The sequence below is a fragment of the Symphalangus syndactylus genome, chromosome 3 (assembly GCF_028878055.3).
Source record: "Symphalangus syndactylus isolate Jambi chromosome 3, NHGRI_mSymSyn1-v2.1_pri, whole genome shotgun sequence".
NCBI classification, from domain to species: domain Eukaryota; kingdom Metazoa; phylum Chordata; class Mammalia; order Primates; family Hylobatidae; genus Symphalangus; species Symphalangus syndactylus.
Window position 1 is genome coordinate 35,190,307 of NC_072425.2, and position 26,232 is coordinate 35,216,538.

Below are 26,232 nucleotides of genomic sequence, written 5' to 3' on the forward strand. Positions count from 1 at the left end.
ATTATTTAGAGTTCACATAAGAGTTGAAAACCATTTGCCATCCCAGGCTTAAGGCTTTACCATTTTTGAGAATCAATATTGTCGTGAGGGATTCTAGAAAATCAAAAAGACTTTGACATGTAAAGAAATGAATCCCTAATGATGACAGTGAAGACTTAAAGGGATAAATCCCTAATGGTAAAAGAATGGGAAGTACATTGGGTCAGGTAACCTTTATGTTATACTACATCAGTGATTTTCAAAGGGGTTATTTTGTTTCCCAAAGGATATTTGGCAATGTCTGGAGACCTTCTTGATTGTCACACTGAAGAGTGGGGGGTACTACTAGCATTTAATGGATAGAGACCAAGGATGTTACTAACATCCTATAATGCAAAACATCGGCCCCACAGACAGCAGAAAATTATCTATCCCAAAGTGTTAATAGTACTTCAGTTAAGAAACCTTACACTATAGGGTTGGCTTCCCATTCTCCAAGCAGCTGCTCAGAAGTAGCCCATCTAGAAAATTTCAAGATCAAGCATATGTATGACCAGAAAAGCAAAGGCTGTCCATCTGCAGTGAGCAATTGTGAGTGTCCACAACCCTGTCTACTTCAGCATGGCCACAGGGCCAGCACAAGTACTGCAGCAATCATTTTTTAACCCGATTTCACAATTATGGCTCTGCTATCTTCCAAAACCTTGAGCAATTTGAAAATATTTATTAAGGCACCAAAGTCCCTTTGGAAATTTCCAGGCAGACCAGACTCAAAATTGTAGCTGGTGTTTTCAAATAAGAAATGGAAAAGGGCAGAAAGGAAGTACTTAATGATTCAGAGACACTAGGGTCGACCCTGCTACCACTGGCCATGGGCAACTTTTACCTGGTGGCCACTCTATTTGTAAATCAAGGCACTGGTTCCTAGGGTTCAATGAAGTAACTCAACAGGGAAGGCTGGCCAGAAACCACTCCTCTCTGGCTCCCTGCTCGGACTCAGGGAATGTGGCTGGTGTGCTCTCTGACCTTTAGTCTTTCACTAAGTGTGCTTAAAGTTCCCTGAGAGAGAAAAGTGAGGATTCAGGCAAAATCCAGGGAGTAAAAAAAAAATTCACCTGGAAAATCTGCAGTGCTTTCCCTCAACCCTCAGTCCCTGTCAATAGAAAGAAATATTTTTAATTGTATGGACTTATTTTAGATGGGCCAAACTGTTACCCTCTAAGAGATCAGATTTTCTGGTTTAAAAAAAAAAAAAAAAAAAAAAACCATGCAGTTGGCTTAGATAGCAAAGGATATAATGAGAAAATTCCACAGCGGCAAAACTCACACACCAGCTTCAGTAAACAAAACCTCTCATCACAGTAAGCCCAGAAAACAGTGAAAAGGATGTCTGAGATGCTTTATTGTTCTGGACTGTAAGCAATGAGGCAATAGTGATTTCTTTAGATAAAAGACGCCTGGAGCCTTCATCGCAAATACAGCCGTTGAAATATGCCATGTGGAAAGCAGGGGTTGGCAAAGTTTTTCTCCAAATGGTCAGATAGTAAATATTTTTGGCTTTACAGGCCATAGAGTCTCTGTTTTAATTATTCACCTCTGCCATTATAGCACAAACTGAGCCATAGACAACACATACATGAATGGGCATGGTTATGCTCTGGTAAAAGTTTATTTATGGATGCTGACATTTGAATTTCATACAAATCTCATGTGTCATAAAAGATCCTTTTTTGAATTTTTTCAAACTTGTAAAAATATAAAAAAGAGGCACTGCTCACAGGCCTTATGAAAAGAAGCTGCAGGCTGAATTTGGCCCATGGGCTATCATTTGCTGGTCCCTGGTCTAGACCGAAAATTGGAATTACCACTCATTTTTCATTCTGAACTGCTATCTAAAATCAATTTTCCTTCTTGCCTCCTTGTGATTCTGAAATCACACTAGTAAAATGGGAAAATGAAACAACAAACCAATAAGACAAATAAATCAGCCATCACACCACTCTCCACCAAAGTACCCAGGCTGGGAAGGATCTGGTTGTGATCACTGTGTGACTCATCTTCTACCCACCACGAGTCACTGTCCTGCTCAGTGCAGTATAAGATATATGGCTTGCTGAAGGCTAGCATTCCAATGTTATTTTTAAACTCATCCAGTTTGAGCAATCTCTTTGTTTAGTCTTTTCAGACTTATATTATTCAAAGGTCGGGCCAGAGAAAAAGGGTAGAGGAGGGGCTGTAACATGAACCAATATCTGAAATCCAGTTGTCCTCCTTCCTTGAGCACATATTAGATCATTTCTTATTCTCCAGAAAGGATATAACCAGTTGGTCACAAAACATTTCTTGAAAACCCATTTATGTGTTTAGAAAGCACTCTTATCCTTCCAACACTTGCCCTATCTCCCTATAAACATGCTACTATTTAAAATCAAAGCATATAATCGCTTCTTGGCCCTTGGCTAAGATTAAGTGTAATAAAATCAAAGAGTATTTTCAGAGTATTTTCACTCTTTGGTGAAACAGAGAAAGTAGGTTTTGAACTTACATGAGAATGTGGCATGAATGTGAAGAGGATGGGCTTGCCAGATAAAATATGGAATGTCCTGTTAAATGTGAATTTCAGATCAACAACAAATAATATTTTAATATAAATATGTCCCCATGGAATCACTGGGCATCCTATACGTTTAGTTGCTAAATGGAACAAGCCTAGTAGGGGATAGTGAAAAGATGACCCAGGCTGGAGCAGAAGGTATGTACTGGGAAGAAGCAAAAACTTGTTATATAGGTATGGTAGGGTGCTCATTGTGAAACAGTTCCCCACCAATGGCTGGGAACCCAAGTTTCGTGTTCTGGTCAACCCTCCCACCCTCAACTGATTCTTAGGATCTTCAAAGTTAGGGTATAAGGTAGCGCCAAGCAGAACTACTTAGATTCCAGTTAGAGTTTTAAAATCAGGCTTCCTGGGAGACTTTTGGGGGTGATGGAACTGTTCTGCTCCCTGAGTGTACCAGTGACTGCACAAATCCACACGTGTTCAAATTGAGAGAGGTGTACATCAAGAAAGTCAATTTTAGTGCTGGGAGCAATGGCACATGCCTATAATCCCAGCAACTTAGGAAGCTGAGGTGGAACGATCGCTTGAGCCCAAGAGTTCAGGACCAGCCTGAGCAACACAGAGAGGCCCAGTCTTCCAAATTAAAGAAATTTAATAAGTCTATTTTTCTCTTCATTTTCATTTTTTTTTAAAGAGTGCTTGTAGTTTTTACTTCTTACAGAGAACTCATGAGTTCATCCAGCATGCTGGATAAGGAACTGATTTTTTTTTTTTTTTTTTTTTTTTTTTTTTTGAGACGGAGTCTTGCTCTGTCACCCAGGCTGGAGTGCAGTGGCGCGATCTCGGCTCACTGCAAGCTCCGCCTCCCGGGTTCACGCCATTCTCCTGCCTCAGCCTCTCCGAGTAGCTGGGACTACAGGCGCCCGCCACCACGCCCGGCTAATTTTTTTTGTATTTTTTGGTAGAGACGGGGTTTCACCATGGTCTCGATCTCCTGACCTCGTGATCCGCCCTCCTCGGCCTCCCAAAGTGCTGGGATTACAAGCGTGAGCCACCGCGCCCGGCCAGGAACTGATTTAAGTAGCAGCCTTGACTCTGACCCAAGACTATGGTTTTCTTATAGGGTATGGATCCCAGAGGGCCCTCACTGCTATTAAAAATGGCCTTCTTGCAGGCCCATCCCACCAAGGTGCCCAACATACCTAAGTGTATCTACATCTCACATGGCTTTATGCTGTACCACACCCCCCCAGCCCCCATTCCCACATACTATTGGCTTTGTAATTAAATAAAATAGGTTGTGACATGCAGACATGGAAAACTGGTGGCCCAGGCTGGGGGTAGAGGGGGAGGGTCATTGAGACAGGGAACAAATCCAGCCCACACCGTGTTAAAATCTGTGTTATATTTGGTTTGGCCCATACAGTATTTAAATTGTTGTGAGCATTTAAACATCAACGGACTTCCTTCAAAATTGGATTGCCAGGTTCTCTTGGAAAAGCAGGAGACCTTGGGCTCAAATTCCCACACAGTACCCATCAGCTGGAGTTGAGTGCTCTCTGTCCCCTCAGGAGTCTGCCCTCTCTTGGCTACCACAGTCCCAAAAGCTCAGCCAAGTCAACCTGGTACCTGTGCACATCTGAGATCTCACCGCCCTAACATAAGGCATTCATCCGGGTGGCTGGCACATGGACCCTCTCCGGAACTGGGAGCCCTTCCCTCCGTCCCCTTAAGTAAAGTTACATGATGAAGTACCATCTTTCCCTTGCTTTCTGAAGCCTGGGGTGCCCTATCTGCCCATAGGGGAGAGGACCCACTTCTGCTGGAGGAAGCCTGGAAAATGCTCCCTCCACTGCCATGCCAAGCTGCTTCCTGCTTTTCTCTGTGGACCCAGGCTGAGAGGGTATAAGAGATAGAACCATCCAGAGGCAAAAGTAGGAACATGTCAAGTAAAGAGAGATGATGGTGGAAAGAGAGAAAGGCAGGTAATTATGCAGTTTACATTACTTTCAACTTTGCCTCCTCTTGTCTATATTTTTCAGTCAATATTTTCTCTTTATTCTCCCTCATCATATCCAATACTGATCTGAAATACATCATTCTCAGTCCACTGTAAATAACAATGGGGAGTAAACAGGCTACTAGTGTCTTATCTCTAGCCATCAGTAAGATTGGAAAGTACTTTCTACTGCTGCCTCCAGGACCTCCTCTGTCTTCTGACCCATCCCCGCCAAACCTATCTCATCTATTGTTAAATATCCTTTGGGTTTTGTGGTGAGTTTTATTTGATTAACAACACTGAATTTTGAACACACATGCTCAGACATCAATGTTCATGAACAAGACTGCCTGCATACCACCTGGAAAAGAAAAATAGGCCATGCAGTTTACGGGAGCACTGCTATCCTAGAGTATGCTTTTGCTTACCTGGATAAGCAGGACTTCCTTTTAGCATCACTCATATTAGCCTTAAGCTTTTTAGATATGTCTCACAGTTCCACTGGAGCAAGGACATTTTCAAAGCACTTCCCACCCCAGTAGAAACAGCACGTGATATCAGCCCAAGATGTATGTCAAGTCATACCACAAAAACTCGGTGTTTAAGGCCAATCAGGTGCCTGGGGAAAGCCAGCTGACTGAGTTCATGCCACCCAGCCAAGAGGCACCTTTCTTAAATCCTGGCCTCTCTCTCTCATGTCGCATGCAGGACACACACACTATCACAGTTGCCCAAATCCTAGAGCCCCGTCTGGTATTTATTGGCCTCAAAGTTGTCGACATTAGCACTCAAGCACAGACAAAGAAAATCCCCTGCCCGCCACCAAAGGGGTTAAGTTTTCAAGCATGTTTTTCTCTTAAGAATAACATTTTTTGGTAACCCTCAGGGTTTTAAGTTTCAGCCCTGAATTTTAAAATAAAGTGAATACTTAGATGACTGGTTATAATTTAGCAGAGGGGGGAAAAATCCCACCCACCTAGAATAGTAAGTAAACCAGTATAATTTTTTTTTTCCAGGAAAAAAGTAAGAGTAGGTTTTACAAATGCCTTCAAGATATTTGGTATTGCACAGGCTGTCTAGAGCCTAAAAGCCTGCAGGGTAATGAAATAGGCTTCCACAAGGGAGATGATGGACAGGAAGATGTGTTCCGACGTCTGGCCCACAGCCTTTTCATCTACAGCTGGGGCTTTTATCTTGGGCCTCATGTGGCTTTTCTTTCCCCTTCGATCTTATGCAAAAGAAAGGTACAGATTCCCTATTCTTTTCTTCTAACTAAACTTATATGATCCTATAGAAACAGTGATACTAGGGTCAAAGAGTAATCCAAAGTATTTTTAATATATGTTCAAGCATTATGTAATGAGGCTGTAGTCTTGTCTCTGTGTCTGTCAGTCTGTCTCCCTTTCTGTGTGTATTTAATAATCTCCTTTTGAGCATTTTAATTCAACAAGAGACTAATGAGAAATACTGAGACAATAATTAACCAAGGGCACTGTAGCTCCAACATGCACTGCCCCACACCACCCTCTGCTCCTGCCGGCATTTCCTGTCAGAAATAGATCTCAGCTGTGTGGTCTTCGCCCAAACCCAGAGCACTTACCAGCAACCTTTCCTCTACAAACTCCCCCGTGCTGTGTGGCCCATCCCTTACAGTCTCCACGTTCTCTTAGGCCTCATCCTGTACAGTGCAGCCTCTGTGCTTTGTGTTTTAAGATATATAAGAGATCCAGTGAGGCAGAATCCTTCCAAAAATGAAGGGTTAGCTCAAAAAATGCATGGTACAAAGACAAGTGAGGGAAGCCTGCATGACATCCTTGGAAGAATAAACTTGTCCTTGATATGCCAATAACAAGTCGTACTTGTATATACACAGACTGGCTTCACAGAATATTAACCATCATTAAGTAAATGAACATCAGTTGCTGCTTCTAGCATCCTATTGGAGTTGCCCACGTGAGAAGCAATCACATCGTGAATTCGCATCTGCAGGCTGGAGAAGGGGCCACCAGGCTTGATGGGCTGATGTGCTATGGGATGTCTTCATCTACAGCACCATCATATATATGGCACACCTCTCCCAATGGGGCTATCATGGTGTTGCTGGATATCTTCTCCACCGCATGACTTCTTATCTCACTGAGGTGTCCCCTAAGGCCTCCCCAAGGGAATTTTGTAGCCCGTAGTTTCAGTCAGTCAATCCCAGGCAAACTCTCTCAACCTGCCCAGCCAATCCTGGGCAAACCTTCCAAACCAGTGTTGTCAAGTAACCAACAGATATCTTACTTTATTTAAATAGATTAAAGCAAGTTCCCGAGATAAGCAAAGACCTCTCCTTGATTAGCCAATCTAATGTGAGAAGGATACAGCTACACAAGGTGTCACTCTTGCCCAGTCTGGAGTGCAGTGGCAGTGATCATAGCTCACTGCAGCCTTGAACTCCTGGGCTTAAGCGATCTTCCCACCTCAGCCTCCCAAGTAGCTGGGACTATGGGAGTGCGCCAGTGCACCTGGCTTGCATGACTTCCAGACTGGGCTATGTTTAGGCTCTCATTAACCAAGACTAAATTTGGCCTTTTATTCTATTTCACTTCTTCAGAATACACATACCACACAAACTCCTGGGCATATCACAATGGGCATGTGATGCGTATCAGGACCCAGGTCATAATCTTCCTTCACTATGGATCTCCTACACTTCACCAGTCGTTTTCAAAGTGTGTTCCTCAGAATAGCAGTTGCAGTTGGGAACTTGTTAGAAATACAAATTCTCAGGCCACGTCACCCTAGACCTACAGAATTAGACACTCTGGGAGTGTGCTCTTGCAATCTGTGTTTTAAGGAACCCTCCAGGTGATCCTAATGCACTAACGTTTGAGAATCACTGTTCTATACCATACATGACAAAAACATCGGCCAAATGGCAGTTGCTGCTACTATGAGTCCTGAGCCCAGCAGAATCTCCCTACAATGTACATTACTTGAGGCTAATAATAAATCAGGATCAACTCAAACATCCTGGCTGACATGAGATAGGCTTGGGCTTCATATCAGGTTTGCATTTCAGATTTGCATACCTTGAGTATAGGTTCTTAAAGATTCTTTTCTAATAAGAGGAATTTCCCAAATTAAGGTGCTGACTTGATGTGGCTTAGATTTGTTTTGGTTGAGTTAGAGAGCAATTACCTATCTAGATATGAGTATTCTGAGTTTCAATAATGTCAGTGATTTGCAAGGGCTCATTTAATGTCAAAAGATATCACAAATAAGCACCATTTATCCAATGATCCAAACATCTGGACACCAAACTCACAAAGCTCTGGTGAAAATGCAACCTGATATTACAACACTATGAAATATCTCAGGGGTGCCGATAGGCTTACTTCACAGTATCCTTATGAAATCCAAATAAATCAATGCATAAAGAAAGCATACTGTAAAGTTCAAAGCTCTATCTATATCTAAAGGTCACAAAATGTCGGCCTCTTGATCAAAAGGAATTGTGTTGTGACTGCCAATCTTTTTAAAGTTTTTAAACTAGTTAATACTGTTCTTTTTTAAGTGGGAGATCTCACATTTTAAAAATCAGATTTCTGGCTTCTCTTGAAAATGAGTTGATGTAACAACATAAGACCCACGTTCTCACAAGGCATAAATTAACTGCATCTTCACTGAGAGGTGGCATCTGCTCTCTAGGGACCAATACTTTCAACTCAATCTGTGTCCCTCATTTACATTGCATGCTGGCCCCCTGGCCTGTTGAGTTTACTACTCCTGCTCACTACAAATAATCCATTTTATTATTATTAATACTATCTTCATGCATTGAAAACTCAGGAGTTACAACATTTATCTGATTTCCTAGTATTTATCTAATTTCCTAGTTTGGCAAAAATGTTGTGGCTAATAGAATTCTCCTTTCACTCTTTGTGTTCACTTCCTGTTTATAGATGCATGAGTTTTGATTTGTTGATTTGCTTATTATAAATAGGAAACTTTGTGAGTGCTTAATGCATGCTTTCTCTGAGCATTTCCCAAGAAACCTCTAAAAGAACCATCACAACAAGACCATGAAGTGGGTATGATCATTAGCCCCATCTTACAGGTGAGGAAACCAAGGTACAGTGACATCATACAGATACTAATGGAAAGGCCAGCACTTGCGCCAGGCCTTCCTGACACCAAAATCCATGCTGGTAACTACCCCACCAGACTGACAGCCCTTGGGACCACCGTCTCTGTGCATCAATGTCCATCTGCTGTCTCAGTCAATTTCATACCACAGGATGACCAACTCTTACTGCCAAGCAAGTTCATCAACATTCCCAAATGGGATCAGTGGTGAAATGTGGAGAGTTCAAAGGACCAACAGCAGTGGCCCCAAAGCATTGAGTAGCCCCCAAAGAAATATAGAAACAACGCTACTGGGCCCTGGTTTTCCTTTAAATATTGACAAACTATAACCCACAACCCCCCTCGCTTAGCTTTTTCTATGATGACTTTTTTTTTTTCATGATAACTGCTCTATTTCTCAGAGCATTTTAAAGTTTGTCAGAGCAGCTGCTCTTTGTCCCAATAAGCTGAAGACTGAAATACTCAGAGGTACAAATAAGTAGCAGGGAGGTGTGTGACCCTTATGCATGCTGTGTAAGGCCTGCCTTGGCACTCCCAGACACAGCAATGACCCTGCATGGGCCCAAAGTGTCACCTATCCAGTGGGCAGCTCCGCAGACTCAGACAAGTTGAACCTTTCCTCAGCACCGATATCCCAAGCAAATGATTTTTTAGGCCTTAGCATGGAATTTTAGAAGCAGGGTGTCATTTGCATCTCTGAGATAGAAGATAACAGATGAACGACCAGGATCTTAAATTCTCCAGTTCTCTGACAGCTGCATACCGATGACACAAGTCCACAAGTAACATGGATAGGGATGGTTCCCACATGAATTACAGTGTTTCTTTCTACAGGGCTTGGGTTTGGGTCTCTAGCCCCTCTGAGAGATCCTTGGGAAGCTGGACTGGATAGTACGTAAATCATTGCAAGGACTTTTGCCCATGCTGGGCAGGTGGGCCTAAAAGGCCTGGACCAAAGGCAGGGTGGTGGCCTCCTTGGCCACTGGCCCCATGCTCCAAGCCTGGTACTCAAGGCTGTAATGCTCCCAGGCAAGAAAAGGCATGGAGAGGCGAATCCAACGAAAAGCCAGTGAGCACTTCTCTGTAAGCCCATGGCACAGCCAGCCTAGGCCAACAACGTATACCCAGGTCTATGCAGGACTGAGAATAGAATCGGATGAAAGCCATAAACTCACTAGCTGGCCCCTTGGTGAGAGTTTCAAGAATGAAAGAGGCCGAAAGTGAAATCCTAACAAGGGCATATTCCAGAGACACATCCAAGCTCACTCCTCTCCTCCCAGCCAGAAGATTTTAGTCCAGCAGGATCTTAGTGGCAGTTTCAGCCCATATCAAAGCACCCTTGCAAGGCTGGATGTACCACTAACACAAGTGATATGGTTTTGCTGTGTCCACACCCACATCTCATCTTGAATTCCCACGTGTTGTGGGAGGGACATGGTAGGAGGTAATTGAATCACGGAGACATGTCTTTCCTGTGCTGTTCTTGTGATAGTGAATCAGTCTCATGAGATCTGATGGTTTTATAAAGGGGAGTTTCCCTGCACAAGCTCTCATTTCCAGTCTGTTGCCATGTGAGATGTGCCTTTCACCTTCTGCCATGATTGTGAGGCCTCCCCAGCCACACGGAACTATAAGTCCATTAAACCTCTTTTTCCTTATAAATTACCCAGTCTCGGGTATGTCTTTATCAGCAGGGTGAAAACGGACTAATACAAGAATTGGGAGTCAGGAGAGGCTGGGATTTACTACAACTCTTCCACCTCTATCTGTGTAAGCTTGGATAGCTCTGAATACTCACCTGTATAAGCGTATAAGATTTGCCCTACACACCTCAGGAAGAAGGTAGCATATACAAAGTTTTCATAAATTATAAAGTACTGCACAAATGCAAAGATCATTTTTATTACTTCACAGAGTGGGTTCTAATTAAATGACAAAATTCCCTAAAGAACAGCATAGGTTAGATTAGCATTTCCTATTTCTGCACATATATAAACATACTCATGCCGGTCCCTGGTGTAGCCTGAGTCTTGTCCACGTGGCTCTTAGGAGTTTCACCCAAGACAATTTCTATAACATTTAGTTATTTTCACTCATGCCCAAAGAAAACTATCTTCCTCTCCAATGTGCAGACATAACAGCACCCTCCCCCAAGGTTAGTTTCCACTGAGATACAACAGCTTCTTCCCCATGGGAATGTTACTCGTTCCATTAAATTTTATGTTGGGTGTTTCTATGCACTGAATCCAGGCTTGAAAGACTCTCAAAAGGAGGTGGGCCTCCTGGCTTGTCTCAAGCTTTCCCATTGCAATGGAATCAGTCTGTGGCTCACACTCAGGCTGCTGAGACCATCTGCACAGTGTGCTCATGGGAAAAGTGCGAGATGCTGCCACCATCTTGGGTGGCAGCTCAGGGCAGCAGTCAAAGCAAAGGCTCCAATGGCCTGCCATGGGCAGCATTCAAATCCTGGCTTTGATACTATCAGTTTAATGTTAGACCAGTTCTAGAACCTCCTCGCCTATAAAATATGAGTAATACTGTAGTGCCTACCTCATAAGCTTCTTATTAGGATTCAATGAGATAATACATGCTGAAAAGCATTTCAGTGTTCATTCTGAGTTTGTGTCTTTAGTTACTGAATTAACTTCTTCATGCTTTAGCCTTTCCCTTTCTCACACTAAATGTCCTGAATAAATAATAATCAAATAACGAATAAACAAATGCCTCCTGGTAACTGGGAAGGTTATGATGTTATTTTATATTTTATTTTACCCAATTTTCATGACTTACTCAAATGTCTTCTTTTTGGGGAGTTGTTTCACAACTCTGAGATTGGTTTACATGTTCCTGCTGGATGCTCATTTTCATGGTATTCCTGGATAGTAACTGCTTATGTGCTTTTCTATTTCTTCCATTAGACTATAAATAACGTTAGGTGAAAAACAAAAAGTATTTCACACCGTGCCTTTCTGAATGAACAATATTCAATAAATGGCAATTGTTGTTATTAGTCCCTGGGATTACCATTCTCACTCGTGCTGTTTCAGAGGCTTTTTTACCATGTTCAAAATGTAAAGTTTGGGGAGTATCCCTACAGAAGAAAGGAGGATGTGAGTGTAGAGATCATTGTCAAAGATCATTTCTGCTCTTCTTTTGGCAGAAATTAGGATAAGAGTCATCTTTCCTCATTGATTAGTTCCTGGACCCAAATGGAAGATTCCATTAAAGCACTGTAGTTTCTAAGTATTTAATTCAGTTTTGCTGGCCATGGGGGGATATTCCACAGATGTTCATGTGACAAGCATCTTAGGTCTTGAGACATCTATCCTTCAAGAAATTATGTGCAAAAGGTGAAATAAAGGTTTCAGCCTCAGGTGGCTGAAACTTGGGGACACCAACTTTTCAATGTTGCCAATACCTTCCCAGAGGAGGCAATCTGTAAATACCTACTGAACAAATGGATGAATGAATCCTCAAGTCATATCTCTGCCTCTGTCTAAAGCAGTTAGAGAAAGTGATGCTGGGCAGGGCCCTGACTTTCAGTCAGTTGAAGGAAGGGATAAAAAAAAGCTGTTCAGATCGAGTATAGTGGCTCATGCCTCTAATCTCAGTGCTTTGGGAGGCTGAGGTGGGAGGATCACTTGAGGCCAGGAGTTCCAGACCAGCCTGGGCAACATGGCAAAACCCCATCTCTACAAAAAATTTAAAAATTAGCTGGGCATGGTGACACATGCCTGTAATCCCAGCTACTAGGGAGGGTGAGGTGGGAGGATGGTTTCAGGATGCAGTGAGCCGTCATGGCAGCACTCCAGCCTGGGTGACAGAGTGAGACTCTGTCTTAAAAAAAAAAAAAAAAAAAAAAAAAAAGTCATTCATACACATTCCACTTCCGAGATGTTGCTTCTGACCCCCCACAGGACAAGACAGCAATACAGACAAAAGCTAAGGGCTCTGCTCAACACCATCCAATGGCAGCTACCTGCCAGGTGCTTCACCTCCATCCTAACTAAACCTTACAACCAGCCCAGGAGGTAGAACTCATGAACCCATTCTACAGATAAAGGATCTGAGACCCAGACTAAAGACTGCCCAAGGCCCTGCAGACTGGAATCCCAGTCGATGCTCTGCCTCTGAGACAGAAGCCCAAGTAGGTGAAGATGTGAGGACCTATTCTCTTCTTCCCTCACATCTCCAGAGAGACTTCAGGAGTGCTAGGTTCTGGGGGAAGGCTTGTGATCTCCTCAGGGTCCCCTGAGAACTCCAGGAAAGTGGTGAGAGAGTCAGGGTTTGCAGAATTCAGAGAGTAGGCACTAGGCCAAAGCATAGCATAAAACCATTTACCGATGTGACCATAAGTCCCCCCACCCAACTCCCTCTGTCTCTTAATTGGCTCTCTCTCTCTCTCTCTGTCACACACACACACACACACACACACACACACACACACACACACACACTATTAGCAAATCTGTCCTGACAACATCATACAGTCATCCCTCAGTATCCTCAGAGAATTGGTTTCAGGTCCCGCTTGGATACCAAAATCAAAGGATGCTCAAGTCCCTATAAAATAGCATGGTATTTGCATATAACCTACTCACATCCTCCCACATACATTAATCATTTTCAGATTATTTGTAATACCTAATACACTGTAAATACGATGTAAACAGTTGATTATGCTGTATTATTTAGGTAATGATGACAAGAAAAAGCCTGTACATGTTTGGTACAGACTCAGCTATCCATTATTTTTTCCAATAGTTTCAATCCAAGGTTGACTGAAGGCATGGATATGGAACCCATGGATAGGGAGGGCAGACTGTATAGCTGCACATTCATGAGAATAATCAACAGCTCCCCAGACACACAGGACAAACTCAATTCTTCAATAACTGAAGAGGCACGAGTGAGTATTTATGTGTATTCTTATACACTCAAGAGAATTCCCAAAGATTTTCCTAGATCTTTCTTGAAAATCGACTTGGCCTCTGCTGGGATTACTCAACTGCACTTGGAAAAGGGTAGCCCCAGTGTTAGCAGCTACTGGCTCCATGTTTGGAAAGCAAGTCCTTTCATGGAGTTCAGCTGTTCCTCAGGCATCCAGTAAAGCTGGTTGTGCAAAGGCAGAAAATGTGACAACTGTTGGAAGCCTTCAGCAGCGGCCAATGGGAACAGCCACTGCATCAACTGTTAAAGCAGCCTATTATCCAGTTCACACAAAACACCCACCAGCTACATGGCACCATTAACTCAATATCACCATTCTTATCAAGTTCATGACATACTGGCCATGCTGCCTTGCCACCATCTTTAGAAACCACAAATAACTTCAAAAACCATCAAAATACACGTGCACAGGAGGAAACAAACAAGAAAAAACAACCTTCCTGAGTTTGGAGCACCACGTTCAAAGATTACCTAATAGGCAAACCATGGCATTTCAATATTGCCAGCAAACATCTCTCTCACTTCAGCGGTGAAGTCTCCAAGACATTTCAGATTTGAGGCGTTTGAGAAAGAGGGTCTCAGAGCCGTGGAGACCACGTCAAATGCTTCTAAAAAAAGAAGGGTCTGTGTGCATTTTCCCAATGAAGAATCTGTCCAAAAAGGTTTTGGAAAACACTGTAATATACCTTGCTTCCAAAACATTACACACTATTTCTCCAAAAAATTTACATGTGTTTCCAGAGAACTTCCGAACTGAAAAAAAACAAATGTATTTAGGTGGAAGAATGTCTGGAGATTCTTTTATGCCAATATGTTAACGGACCTTCTTTTTTAATTGTTACTATTTCGTATGGCAACAGTAATCATTCCCTCATCCTCGAAGGAAATATATAATCCAGCTGTGGTGGCTCCAGTAAAAATACCACATCTGTGGATCATTGGCAACACTGTGTTAAGATTGCTCAAATCTAGGCAGTCTCAGAGAGTTCTTTTTTAAACCCAAGAAGCACACGGGTACACTTTTCTGAAAGTGCCTACGAACTTTGCCAAAACTGACTGCTCCTTTGTAGGCTGAAAATAGGTTTTCAGATACTCCACACCATAAGAAGGAGGCTCTCATGGAATATTATAACCAGGACCCAGTTGTATGAAGTCCCGAGACCTCCAGGGTGGTGGCTCGCGCCAGTCCCCTTGTCAATATCAAACAGAGAAGGGAAAACTAACATTCCCGGTTTCTGGGAAGAGGTTCTACCGCGTGGCTGGCTGAGTCGCTGACTCCTGGTTTTCCACTTAACAGGAGGACGGCTTCCGCAGAGAGGATGGCAGCCACCGTTCGGGTCACCCTTCTCTTGGTTCTCCAGGTTATGAAGTCAACGTATGCCTGAGCATTCGGTCAAATATTCCTGGAGTCGTCCCCCCACCCCAAGACTCTGTTTAGTCCTTCCCCAAAGCCCAGCAGCAAGCATCTTATTTTTAAGCCAATCTTCCACATTCAAATCCCCAGTCCAAAGCGCGCCCTTGGGGGTTTCCATCTACAGACATAGAAAAGAAAAGGCAGCCTAGCTGAGCCCTGACAGAGTTTTAACCCCCGGAACATATGGCCTGCGGCTACTGTGCTGGCATGCCGCTTGCCCCGAAACCCTCGGGGGCCCCCTTCCACCCCAGACAATAGAGCAAGAAAATAAAATGAAAGTGGACTTACTGCTATGGCTTGCAGCCTTTCCTTGTGCAATTCCGCCTCTGCCATCCTGGAGAAGGGCACACAGGCAGGGGAAAGAGGAAAGAAAAAACACACGCTGTAGTCACCCAAGGAAACTGATGGGCACCCCGGGGGGCTTTGCTAGAACCCGGGAGAACACCGAGGGACAGCTGGGGGTCCGCTCCAGGGGCAGCGGGCAGAGCTGTGCGCACGGCGGGCTCGCCCGGGCTCAGCCTCTGGCCCCCGCCCTCCCGGCCGCCTGGCTGCGCCCCAGCGCCGCCGCTCACTGCATCTCCGGGTCGCCGCCGCTGCCGGCCGCGCCAGCCGAGGACGTGGGACGCGGGCAGCCGCCGGGAGGGCGCGCTAGCCCGGCGCTAGTTCTCCGCCCTGACGTCTCAGTGCCTCGCTCCGCCCCTGGAGTGTGGTGGACCCAAGGCCGCGGTCCAGGGCGGCTCTGAGCGATCGCCGCCGCGGGTCTCCAAGGCGCAGACGGAGGGCACGCGAGCCAGTGGGCACCTGGGGCGCGGGCGCGGGCGCACGGCGAGCTGCTGGGGCGCACGGCTGGCGTGGCGTGGCGCGCTCCGCTGGACATGCACTTGCTGGGGCGGAGGCAGAGCGCAGTGGCGCCTCCACTGGGCAGATGCCAGTGGAGAGGGGCGTCTGACCGAATGTGGGACCCGAGCACGTGCTGTTACGTGGGGGCTGAGGCCACCGAGTGTTCAGGGCACCTTCTAGCTCAAGCCAGACGCTTGAGCTCCACGTGGGGACATTTACAATTTGGGAAGGGCTGCCTTGCCCAAGTGGCCCACGTGCTTAAGATGACCAAGTTCTCAACATCAAGTCGGCCGAGGGTAGGGTATATCTCCAGAGAGGCCACCCTTCTGGTGAGGCGATATGTGGCCTTAAAAGAAGCCGAGAGTTTTTAGTCCTGGGTGCTAGACTAGACTTCACAATGTGTTAGCTGTGAAATCTCAGGCAACTCGCTTAACCACTCTGAACCTCAGTTTCCTCATCTGAAAAAAATAGAGGATCACATAGGTGTCATTAGAGACGAATGAGAGACAGTATATAAAGGTGCTTTGTAAAGGGCATCACAGACATCTGCTCTTATCATCCTGTGACATTCTGGATTGAAATCTTTTCAGGGTCTTCTGTTCATTGCATCTGAAAGGAAAAGTAAGATCTACTCACTAAAATATTTCACCTATTCTTTACTAAAACAGATACCATGTGGTACTAATGTGAGTCTTTTGTGACAGGTCCTGGACTGGATGTGAGGAGTGGATTAGGCCCAGTCCAAAAGGAGATCAATGCCAAAGACAAAAAAAAATGCCTCTTCACATTGAGGCAGGACCTGCTAGAATTTCCAACATTCATATGCAAACGTTTCTTCATCAAATGAACACTGAAATAACTAATATGGCCTCTTTAGAGCCACAGGATTTAAAGGCATGTTAAAAGATATACACATCGGGCCGGATGCGATGGCTCACGCCTGTAATCCCAGCACTTTGGGAGGCCGAGGCGGGTGGATCACCTAAGGTCAGGAGTTCGAGATCAGCCTGGCCAACATTGTGAAACCCCTTCTCTACTAAAAATACAAAGAATTAGCCAGGCATGGTGGCAGGTGCCTGTAATCCCAGCTACTTGGAAGGCTGAGGCAGGAGAATCACTTGAACCTGGGAGGCAGAGGTTGCAGTGAGCCGAGATCACACCACTGCGCCTGGGCAACAAGAGTGAAACTCTGTCTCAAAAAAAAAAAAAAAAAAAAAAAAAAAAAAAAAAAAAAAGCACATCAAATTTTCCCAAATCACCTGTTTCCTGAATAAATGCTTCCATTTCAACTAAATTGCCCTTTCAGGTTTCACTGAGGTTCACCTGTCACTGATGAACAATTACTCCTCTGACCAAAGATGAAAGCACTCACCAAAATCATTTACTGATGGATTGTTTTCCCATCTTTTTCATAACAAGTGTAGGTGGAGCTGATTGTTTAATAAATCCAAGCCAGTGCCAGATTCTACATCCCACTCCAACATATCAGAAACTTCTACTTTCTGGCTAAGCCCATTCTTTTCTTCAAATGCATCCTTTTTTCTTCATTTCCAGCACAAGCCCCAGCAGGAGAAGTTATTTAAAGGGGATTTGCTCACAAATGAACAAAGCTGTTATTGCTTCAGCAGAGTGATTGTAGAGAATATCAAGATGAGGAAAATGAGACCAGAGAGGCTGAACGACTCAGCTACAGTTATAGAGCTGAGATTTAAACTCAGAACACACTCATCAGAGCCCATGCTCTTAACCATTAAGCACCAGGCTTGGCCAATGATATGGAGATAGAAGCAGGCCCCAGGAATAAACAATTGAACCAGAAATGGTCCTTCTACTCCCAGCTATACAGATATTTAAAAGGTATGATTGAGCATAACAGTGTGACTGTACTTACTGTCATCAAACCATATGCTTAAAAGTGGTTGAAATGGTAAATTTTAAGTTTTGTATTTTTAACCGCAATAAACTTTTTAAAGGAGTGATGGAATGGGGAGATGGAGAAGGAAAAGGGCCTGGGCACCCTTTGGAAGTTATCAGTTGGAAATATCTGAACTCTGAATACAAGAATTGGGGTTGGGGACACACATCCAAGTGTCATCTACTTTGCAGTTACAGCTAAAGAAATGAGAACAGCCAGGATGAGAAAACAGACCAAGAAGAGGAGAGAGCCCAGCAAAGAAGACTGATAAAGCATCATCCGAGAAGTAGAAGGAAAAATCCAAAGGGATTTGCACAAAAAGCCACAAAGAATGAAAGAGGTTTTCAACAGGGTCATATGCTTCTGAAAGGTCATGGGGGATGCAGATGAAGAAGAGGCCGTTGGAGGGCTGTCAGGAAGCCATGAGTGACTTGTGTCCAGAAGATGAGCTTGGAAGCACTTACAAGAGTTGAGAAATGACTGCTACCAAGTGAATGTTGAAAATAAAACAAACAAAAATGGGGATGAGCGAGAGATCAGAGAAGCAACCATGAGTACAAACTGCTTCTTTCAGCTCTTCAGATGTGAAAGATGAAGGTGGAGAACAGGAACATAGCCTATGGGAAGCAGGGTCTAGTGGAAAGGGTTATTAGGTCAGACAAGACTTGGATGTTTGGGGGTCAAAGCAAATTAGACAACAGGGAAATTAGGCCAAAGACACAGTCAAAAAGGAAGGTGAATATTAGGCAAAGTCTCTAATTCGTCGAGAGGACATTCAGATGAGCATCACATTAGCCAGTTAGCCTTGGGAAGAAGGAATAACGAAGCAGGGAACGAGGAAGAAAGGGATAAAGACAAGAAGAAAGTTTGAGTTGAAGTCTCAGGAGAGAGGTTAAGTGAATTTGCATCAGAAGGACTGGTTTTCCCAAATGAACAAAGAGTCGTTGATTAAGACGGATGGCATAGGGTTGGGGCTTCAGAAAAATAGAACTCATTTGTAAAGAAACTGTGAAAGATGAGAAAGACAAAAACATGGTTCTTAACCAGAAATCTACATCAGAATCTCCTGAAGACCTGTACAGAATTAAATTTCTACGGGGTGAGGTGGGAGTTAGGGATGGGTTTAGAACCTTTGTACTAATTGAATTGACTAGGAATAGACTAAAGACTCATGGCCAATTGTGTGTACTTCCTAAGTGATTTTTAACTGCCCTGAGACCCACAATTAAAAAAAAGCTTGTGTTTATTCAGTGTTGCGGATTATCAAAGCAGGTATGACCAAAAGCCAAAGAAGACAGGAAATTCAAAATGCTTCTGGCCAGGTAGGAAGTGTAACAGACTTGTTCATATACACATGTTTTTTTTTTTTTTTTTTTTTTTTTTTGGCTGGCCAATTTGTGAACTCCTTCCCATCTTTGGGGAATTCCCATGTTACAAGCCATAGTGAGAGGCAGAGCCACATCCTGTGGTAGAAGCTGGAAGGTATCAGACACTTGTTCCCCAGATCCCCCTGAAGCCATGGTATGGCAGGCAATCTGGGCTCAGTCAGGCGTGTGTGCCTGCCAAGAATTTTGGAGACTCAACATTTTAGAGAATTCCTTCAGGCTATTAGCTCACCTTTGGTTGTACCCATTGCCCAAGCTTCCTTCTTTGGACTTTCCATCTCTCCTGTGAGCTATCTAATACAATTTCATTTCATTCTTTTTCTGCTCCTATCAACTAGAATCTATTTCTGTTGTTTGGGACCAAGAACCCTAGGTGAAACAGGAAGGCACATGAAATGACTGCCTGATGGTTGGCCAAGGAGCAGAGGGAAAATCTTTTCTCCTCTTCCAGCACTTCTTTCAACTTTCTAAATTTTAGTATTTTAAAATCTTTGAACCCATTACAAACACAGGCATTTAAAACCCAAACCATGCTATTTATCTGATAAGCTTATATTGTATAATTATTTTATATTAGATGTTAGGCCATGGCCTGGTATTAAGAAAAAAAACATAGTCTAGTGCCACAACGATATTGGTGACTGTTTGCCCTCCAAACATTTAAAATCTGGAAATATACATCACAATAATGCATAATGTATGTAACAAATCACTAGTTCTCGCTGGGACATTAAATTGTGTTGCATAAGCACCATCTGTACAGTTTAGTGGTTTTTATGATAGTTGCTTCATTGCAAAGCATTATACAAAAAGGATACGGAATGCTAGATATGCAAAATAGATATTTTGTTAATAAAAATTTCAGAATCTATTTTAGAACATAAGTCCTTTGAGAATCACAAACGATCATAGCCAGTTCCCTTGTGGGGAAAATAAGAGCTCTGTATACCAAAAGGGAAATGACTTGCCAAGGCCTGTTGTGTGAGTAAAAGTCAGTCTTGTTGAGCAAGAGCTATGAGTGTGACATTTCCCAGCAACCTGAAGCTTCCCTTGGACAAAAGTAATTTTGAAAGGAATGCCAGGATCCCCTCAAATGTTTATATTTGTGTTAGTTCTCTTTTGCCTGGGATCTTTTGAAAATAAATGGTCATTTAAAACATATGTGATAGCTGCACAGAATCAAAAGAAGGAGAACATTGCCTGTGGTCCTCTTGGCTCCTGTGGTTGTTAGCTCTTTGGGAAAGTTGATTGGATTTCAAGTATATGCTATTTTTCTCCATGGGATCCAAATGATAGATTCATTTAGGGAGTCCCCATGGAGCAAGAAGACAGAAAGAAGTCAGAAAATGCACCATTGTGAAAAATAAACTAGGCTGAATGTTGCTTAAGGTATATAGTGGCTAAGGTCTTTACATAGCAGATTGAAAATGAGCAATTGGAAATCTGGCTAGAAATGAATATTAGTATTTCACTGTGATGGCTTCCTTTTCTCTTGGTTAGCTTTGGCCATGTCAGTTGATCAACATGAGTCCCTAGAGGAAACTGGGTAGATAAGGAGAGTGTACGGGAATCAATTAGAGCTGAATGGTTAGAGATCATTCTACATTTACTTTGTTGTGGTAGTATGGACAAATCACATAATAGATTAGAATGACAGTTTCCTTACATTAAGATGGAAATGAAAATATGTGATGTCCAGTCTCACTGGGTTGTCATATCTGATGAGTTTAAATACTGTGTTATTCAGATATTGGTCCAGAGTAGTATTCCTGTTAATGACAAAAGTTTTGAAAAGTGGGATTAGGAAGTAGGAGGTAGATATGACACAGAAAAGACAGGAACTCTGAAGACAAGTTGGAATCTCAGCCCTCTCACAGGTATGTTGTAATAAATAAGGATAACAGATGTAAAAGGCTTGTGATTGGCCATGGGAGGTGCTCTGGAAATGGTAATCTTGATGACTCAACCCAATCATTGCTTCATGGAAAATGCCATAGACCAAGTTAAGTGAATGACTTGATTTTATCCACCCTTTTATGTAGGCTTTTTTTTTTTTAAGGGGTGAGCTATTGGTATTCCTAACATTCCTCCCGTTAGTCAGTACTTCTCATTTTCCATCTTTTAAACAAGAGGATTCTGCCCCATGTCATTTATTATCTAGAAACATCTTTACTAGACTCTGTTTTTAATGATTCTTAGACATCTACAGTCTTATATTTTACAGTGGGTAAATCTAACAATTATAAATAAGAAGGAATTAAAAAATTTAAGAGGAGATAGATTAAATCCTAGGAAAATATGGGAAAAACAGCTTAATTTTTGAGTATTAGGAAGAGAGCTACATGCCTACATATTGAAGGTGCTCTGTGTTAGAAACAATTCTAGGTTTGGCTATGAATTAGCTACAAACTAGAAAGTCTTTGGGAAGGCCAGGTTCTACCCTAGCCTGGTTATCTGATGCCAGTAGACACAGTCGGGTCATTGGCTTCTCAGAGAGCTTAGGGGCCAGTCTAGTTTACCTTAGCACAATGACCACGATGTGCCCCGTCAGCTTGGAATCCCTTTTGGTAGTGTGGCCATCAACACTTTCATTGTTAACCATGTTTCAATAATGCCGTGTACATTCTGCAAGTCAGCACTGCTGACAAGAGAGAAATTTCCTGCGGGGTTGGCAGTGGAGGGATGGTGGCCTGCCCACTAAATCCTGTCCACCCCGCTGGCTGGGGAATGAATAATGAAAATGGGAAAGCCTAGCTTCAGCTCCTACCACCTATGGATGCTGTGCCTGCCTGACACCTTTGGGAATGACAGAGGTCTCAACTGCCTGACCACCCCTTGCACACCCTCCATATATTGACTAAACCTGGACCCCTCTGAGCCTGTCTCACTGAGAAGTAGCCAGCCAGTCTCAAAAATTGCTCATTACTAATGTGTGACCCTCCCAGCCAGGGCCTCCCGGACAAACTACCTTTCCCCAAAGCAGCTCATGGTAGAGTGGAATGAACATTAGACAAAGTATCAATCCTAGGTCCTAATCCTAACTCTGCCACTTATTGTGTGACTTTGTACAAGTCACTTGCCTGCTCTGAACTGAGGTTCTCTATTTGTAAAATGGGAATAGGTTTTCCATCTGTAAACTGGGAACAGGGATAGCTAACTAGCCCCATTAGATTCTTATAAGTTTAAAGTTCGTGAATGAGAAAGTGCTTTGAGAACTACAAATGCTCTGAGAGTGAAGAACTACAGTGAAATAAAATACTTCAAAAGTAGGACTTAGGGACATGCTGACTGGTTGGTGGGAAGATGTTTAGAAGGCATTGCAGGCCAGGTGCAGTGACTCATGCCCACAATCCCAGCACTTTGGGAGGCTGAAGTGGGAGGATAGTTTGAGGCCAGGAGTTCAAGACCAGCCTGGGCAACATAGTGAGACCCCACCTCTACAAAAAAAAAAAATTTAAATTAGCCAGGTGTGGCAGCATATGGTTGTAGTCCCACCTACTCAGGAGGCTGAGGCAGGAGGATCATTTAAACCCAGGAGGTCGAGGCTGCAGTGAATCATGATCGTGCCACTGCACTCCAACCTGGATGACAGAATGAGAACCCCATATCAAAAAAAAAAAAAAAAAAAGACTTTGCAACATTGCAAATTCTTTTTTTTTTTTTTTTTTGAGATGGAGTCTTGCTCTGTCACCCAGACTGGAGTGCAGTGGTGTGATCTTGGCTCACTGCAAGCTCTGCCTCCCAGGTTCACGCCATTCTCCTGCCTCAGCCTCCCAAGTAGCTGGGACTACAGGCGCCTGCCACCACACCCAGCTAATTTTTTGTCTTTTTAGTAGAGACGGGGTTTCACCGTGCTAGCCAGGATGGTCTCCATCTCCTGACCTCGTGATCCACCCACCTCGGCCTCCCAAAGTGCTGAGATTACAGGCATGAACCACTACACCCGGCCTGACCTTGCAACATTCTATAGCCACTGTAGACTCAGTGCACCGGGAGAAAAGGCTGTGCTAACACATAAGATAAACTATGCTTTCAGGTTTTTGGATGGGTTTCTCAGATGATCAAGCCAGTAAATGAAAATGCCAGCACCACCTGGGGCTCTCATTCACTCCTTGATGTTTCTCAGTCACTCCAGTGATTTCTCCTTCATGGGGTCTGAAGACCAACAGCCCCACATTCTGATCTACATATCTAATTAGCTTAAATACATGCAGAAAAGAGGGTAGCAGTCAGAGGATGAGATGGGAGAAACAGAGATAAGCAGAAGAGAAGGAAACAGAAAAACTTGGATCTTTTGTCAGTTGTGTGTGTGTGCCAAACCTATATTTGAATGCTGTTTGGTCTGTGTTTACTTTACTGTGTTCTTCTTTCTGCATTCATTCAGAGCTAAATTTATCCCACTAGAGGAGAAGGCATACTTGGGGAGGTGGGGGTGGAAAAAGAGCAGACACAAAGGCGGCTGCTTGACTGGGAGCCAGGAGCCTTGTGGAGTTCCCTGGAAGAAGACGGTGGGAGCCAGCACATGGAAGGTAGCCACTCCAGAGGCTCTGTGAGGACCCTGTGCAGACTTCACAAGGGAAGGTGTTTCCACAGGAGCCTCTGCGCCCTTCGCTTTTGAGAAGGGAGTGACCAGGAACAAGACTTTAGAACTTGTAAATTAGAAAAAGCGTTCCATAACACCCATGAGCTCCCAAATCTGGCCCAACCCTTCAGGAAATGAAGACTCAGCAGCTCTCTGGGCCTCCCCAAGGAAAACAGTGTCTGTCCCCATGGAAAGAAGAAGGGCAGCTGGCAGGGCCACTTCTGCTGCAAAGGTGATCTTGCTTTCTATTGGAGGGTCATGCCAGTTGTTTATCTGCTGGGGTAATGCCTCTGGGGTGGGAGGGGAGGAGAGGGAAGTTTTTGCATTCCACCTTCTGGGTTGGATTAAGTATTGTGCCCCTAAAACTGGAGGTAGGATCATTAATGCTCCCGGGGCTGCGACCCAGGTGCCTCCTGTTGGTCCTTCATGATTCTCTTTCTTCCCACTCAGTTATCATCTTTCCTCCTCTAATTCCTTACTTCTCACTCCTCCAGAGTGAGCCCTTCTTACACTATTTTCTGTCAGTGGACAAGTCATTGAAATTGAGATAGCTTTTCCTGTGATCAGAGATTTCTCTGTTAGAATTGAAGACCTTTCTGTAGAACAGGTAGTCAATTTCCATCTGGGACTCTGTCCATCATTATGAAACTTCCCTTCATTGATTTGGGGGAAGGGAGATTTCTAGGATTCTGGGATGGTTCTCCTTTGTTTTAGGCTCGGATAAGTCACCACAGCATCTTGCCAGAGCTTTACCCTGTATTTGGTGTCTAGTACCCTCCACTCCTCCCCAGAGAACTTGACACCTTCTTCATCTGTTCGTCCCATTCCAAATTTGGTGCTTTCTCATACCATGAGCTATGCTTGGAATGCAGCTCCCCCTCCTTCTTCTAACTTTCCAAGTCCCTTCTTGTTAACTTCACAGAGTTCCAGAAATCCCACCCCCTCTGGGTATGCTTGTCAGTCCCTTTGGGAAGGAAAAGTGGTTATCCGTCCTAATTCCAAACATAGCGTGACTTGCAAATTGAATGCTCAACTTGTCACTCATTCAGTTAATTCTAAAAATTATAAAGTCACAGCCTCGAAGGAGCTCTTGTCAGATTAATTGGCGTCCCATAAGCCACCATGATCATTGTTTGCATGTGATGAAGCTACTTAAGTTGGGAGGAAGCATAGATTGGACAAACCTGACCTTATCTTCCAGTTCTTACCACTTAATGACCTTGAGAAATTTACTTCACTTCTCTGAGCTTAAGCCATGCTGTCTGTAACATGGGAAAGACAATAGTATTCATTTCATAAGATTATTGTGACAAACAAATGAGATAATGTACACAAAGCTCCTGGCATATTGCAGATGCTCAATGAATTCTATTTCCTAATTATGAGCATAATCTTATTTATCTGTTGACACCTGTATCCTTCTGGATGTTGACACCTATATCCTTCTGGATGTGTTTCTACCTGCCTGTGTTCCAGTAAAAACTCCTGAGTGGCATGTTCAGCCCAGCACCAGTTGTGCCCAAGTGTACCCAAGATGGCCCTTCAGACTAGACCAGCATTTGCTCATGAATGTTCTTGACTGGTTGCTAACCTGGTCATTGCCTCTTACCTGTAAAATTTACAATCCAAGCTCTTTTGATGCTGTACAAACCTTTTGTAACATTTTGACTATGCCAAATTCTGCATTTATTATGAGAGGTGGAAGACAAAAGTACAAAGTGTTCTACTGTGTGGTTTTTGCTACCATCCAGAACAGTGATTCTAAGCTTTAGGGGAGAAGAGTTCACAGAATCCTTTCAAGAATCTGGTAAGAACTATAGACTCCTTCTCAGAGCACTGTACATGCATACAGCATTTTATGTATAGTTTCTAGGGTTTCAGGAATTCCTTGAATTCTTCCAAGGACATTCTTAGAAGACTCATGGACTCCTGGTTAAAAAAAAAAAAAAATCTGCTCTGGGTCTTAGAATATCAGAGCAACTGAGGGGAACAAGAGAAAGCAGGTTTATCTTCAAGACCCAGAAGCTCCCTTTGGGTATGAATGGAAGAGCACAAGAAGTCTGGCCAACTCCTACCCAGCCCAAGAGCCCCTCTGACCTAGCCAACCATTGGCTGTCTGAGCTCTGACAGCTGCCCTTCCCTAGTTCTTTTCGCTGTTGATGGCACAGAAAAGGCATAAATGCCAAAGAATCCCCTCTCTGGACTTGGGTTACCGCCACTGTCTTTCTCCCAACCAAAGCTTCCTCTGACTCCATGTCTACCCAGCCTTTAGTTCTTCTAGGGAGAACAGCCTTCACCCGATCTCCCCAAGAAGGTACCTCTTTTGCATCTACATACAGTAGTTATCCTTTCAATCTATTCTTGCCTCCCAGGATAAGCTTGAAAGTGCTTTCTATTCTAGGTGGAAACAAAAACAAAAATAGATTTCAGGACCCCAAGTTGCAAATTCGTTTAAATAAAACATACCACTATGTTGAAAC

General features: G+C 43.6%; 1 protein-coding gene across 3 annotated transcripts in view; it reads right to left on the reverse strand.

Moving 5' to 3' along the window:
* The window catches only part of PALM2AKAP2 (PALM2 and AKAP2 fusion), a 529,571-nt gene that overhangs the window by 366,489 nt on the left and 136,850 nt on the right, over positions 1-26,232 (reverse strand). For all 3 annotated transcript variants that reach the window (XM_055271528.2, XM_055271531.2, XM_055271532.2), the window contains exon 2: positions 15,319-15,364. In XM_055271528.2, the coding sequence (XP_055127503.1) occupies positions 15,319-15,364 (46 nt within the window). The remainder of the gene's footprint in view (positions 1-15,318; positions 15,365-26,232) is intronic.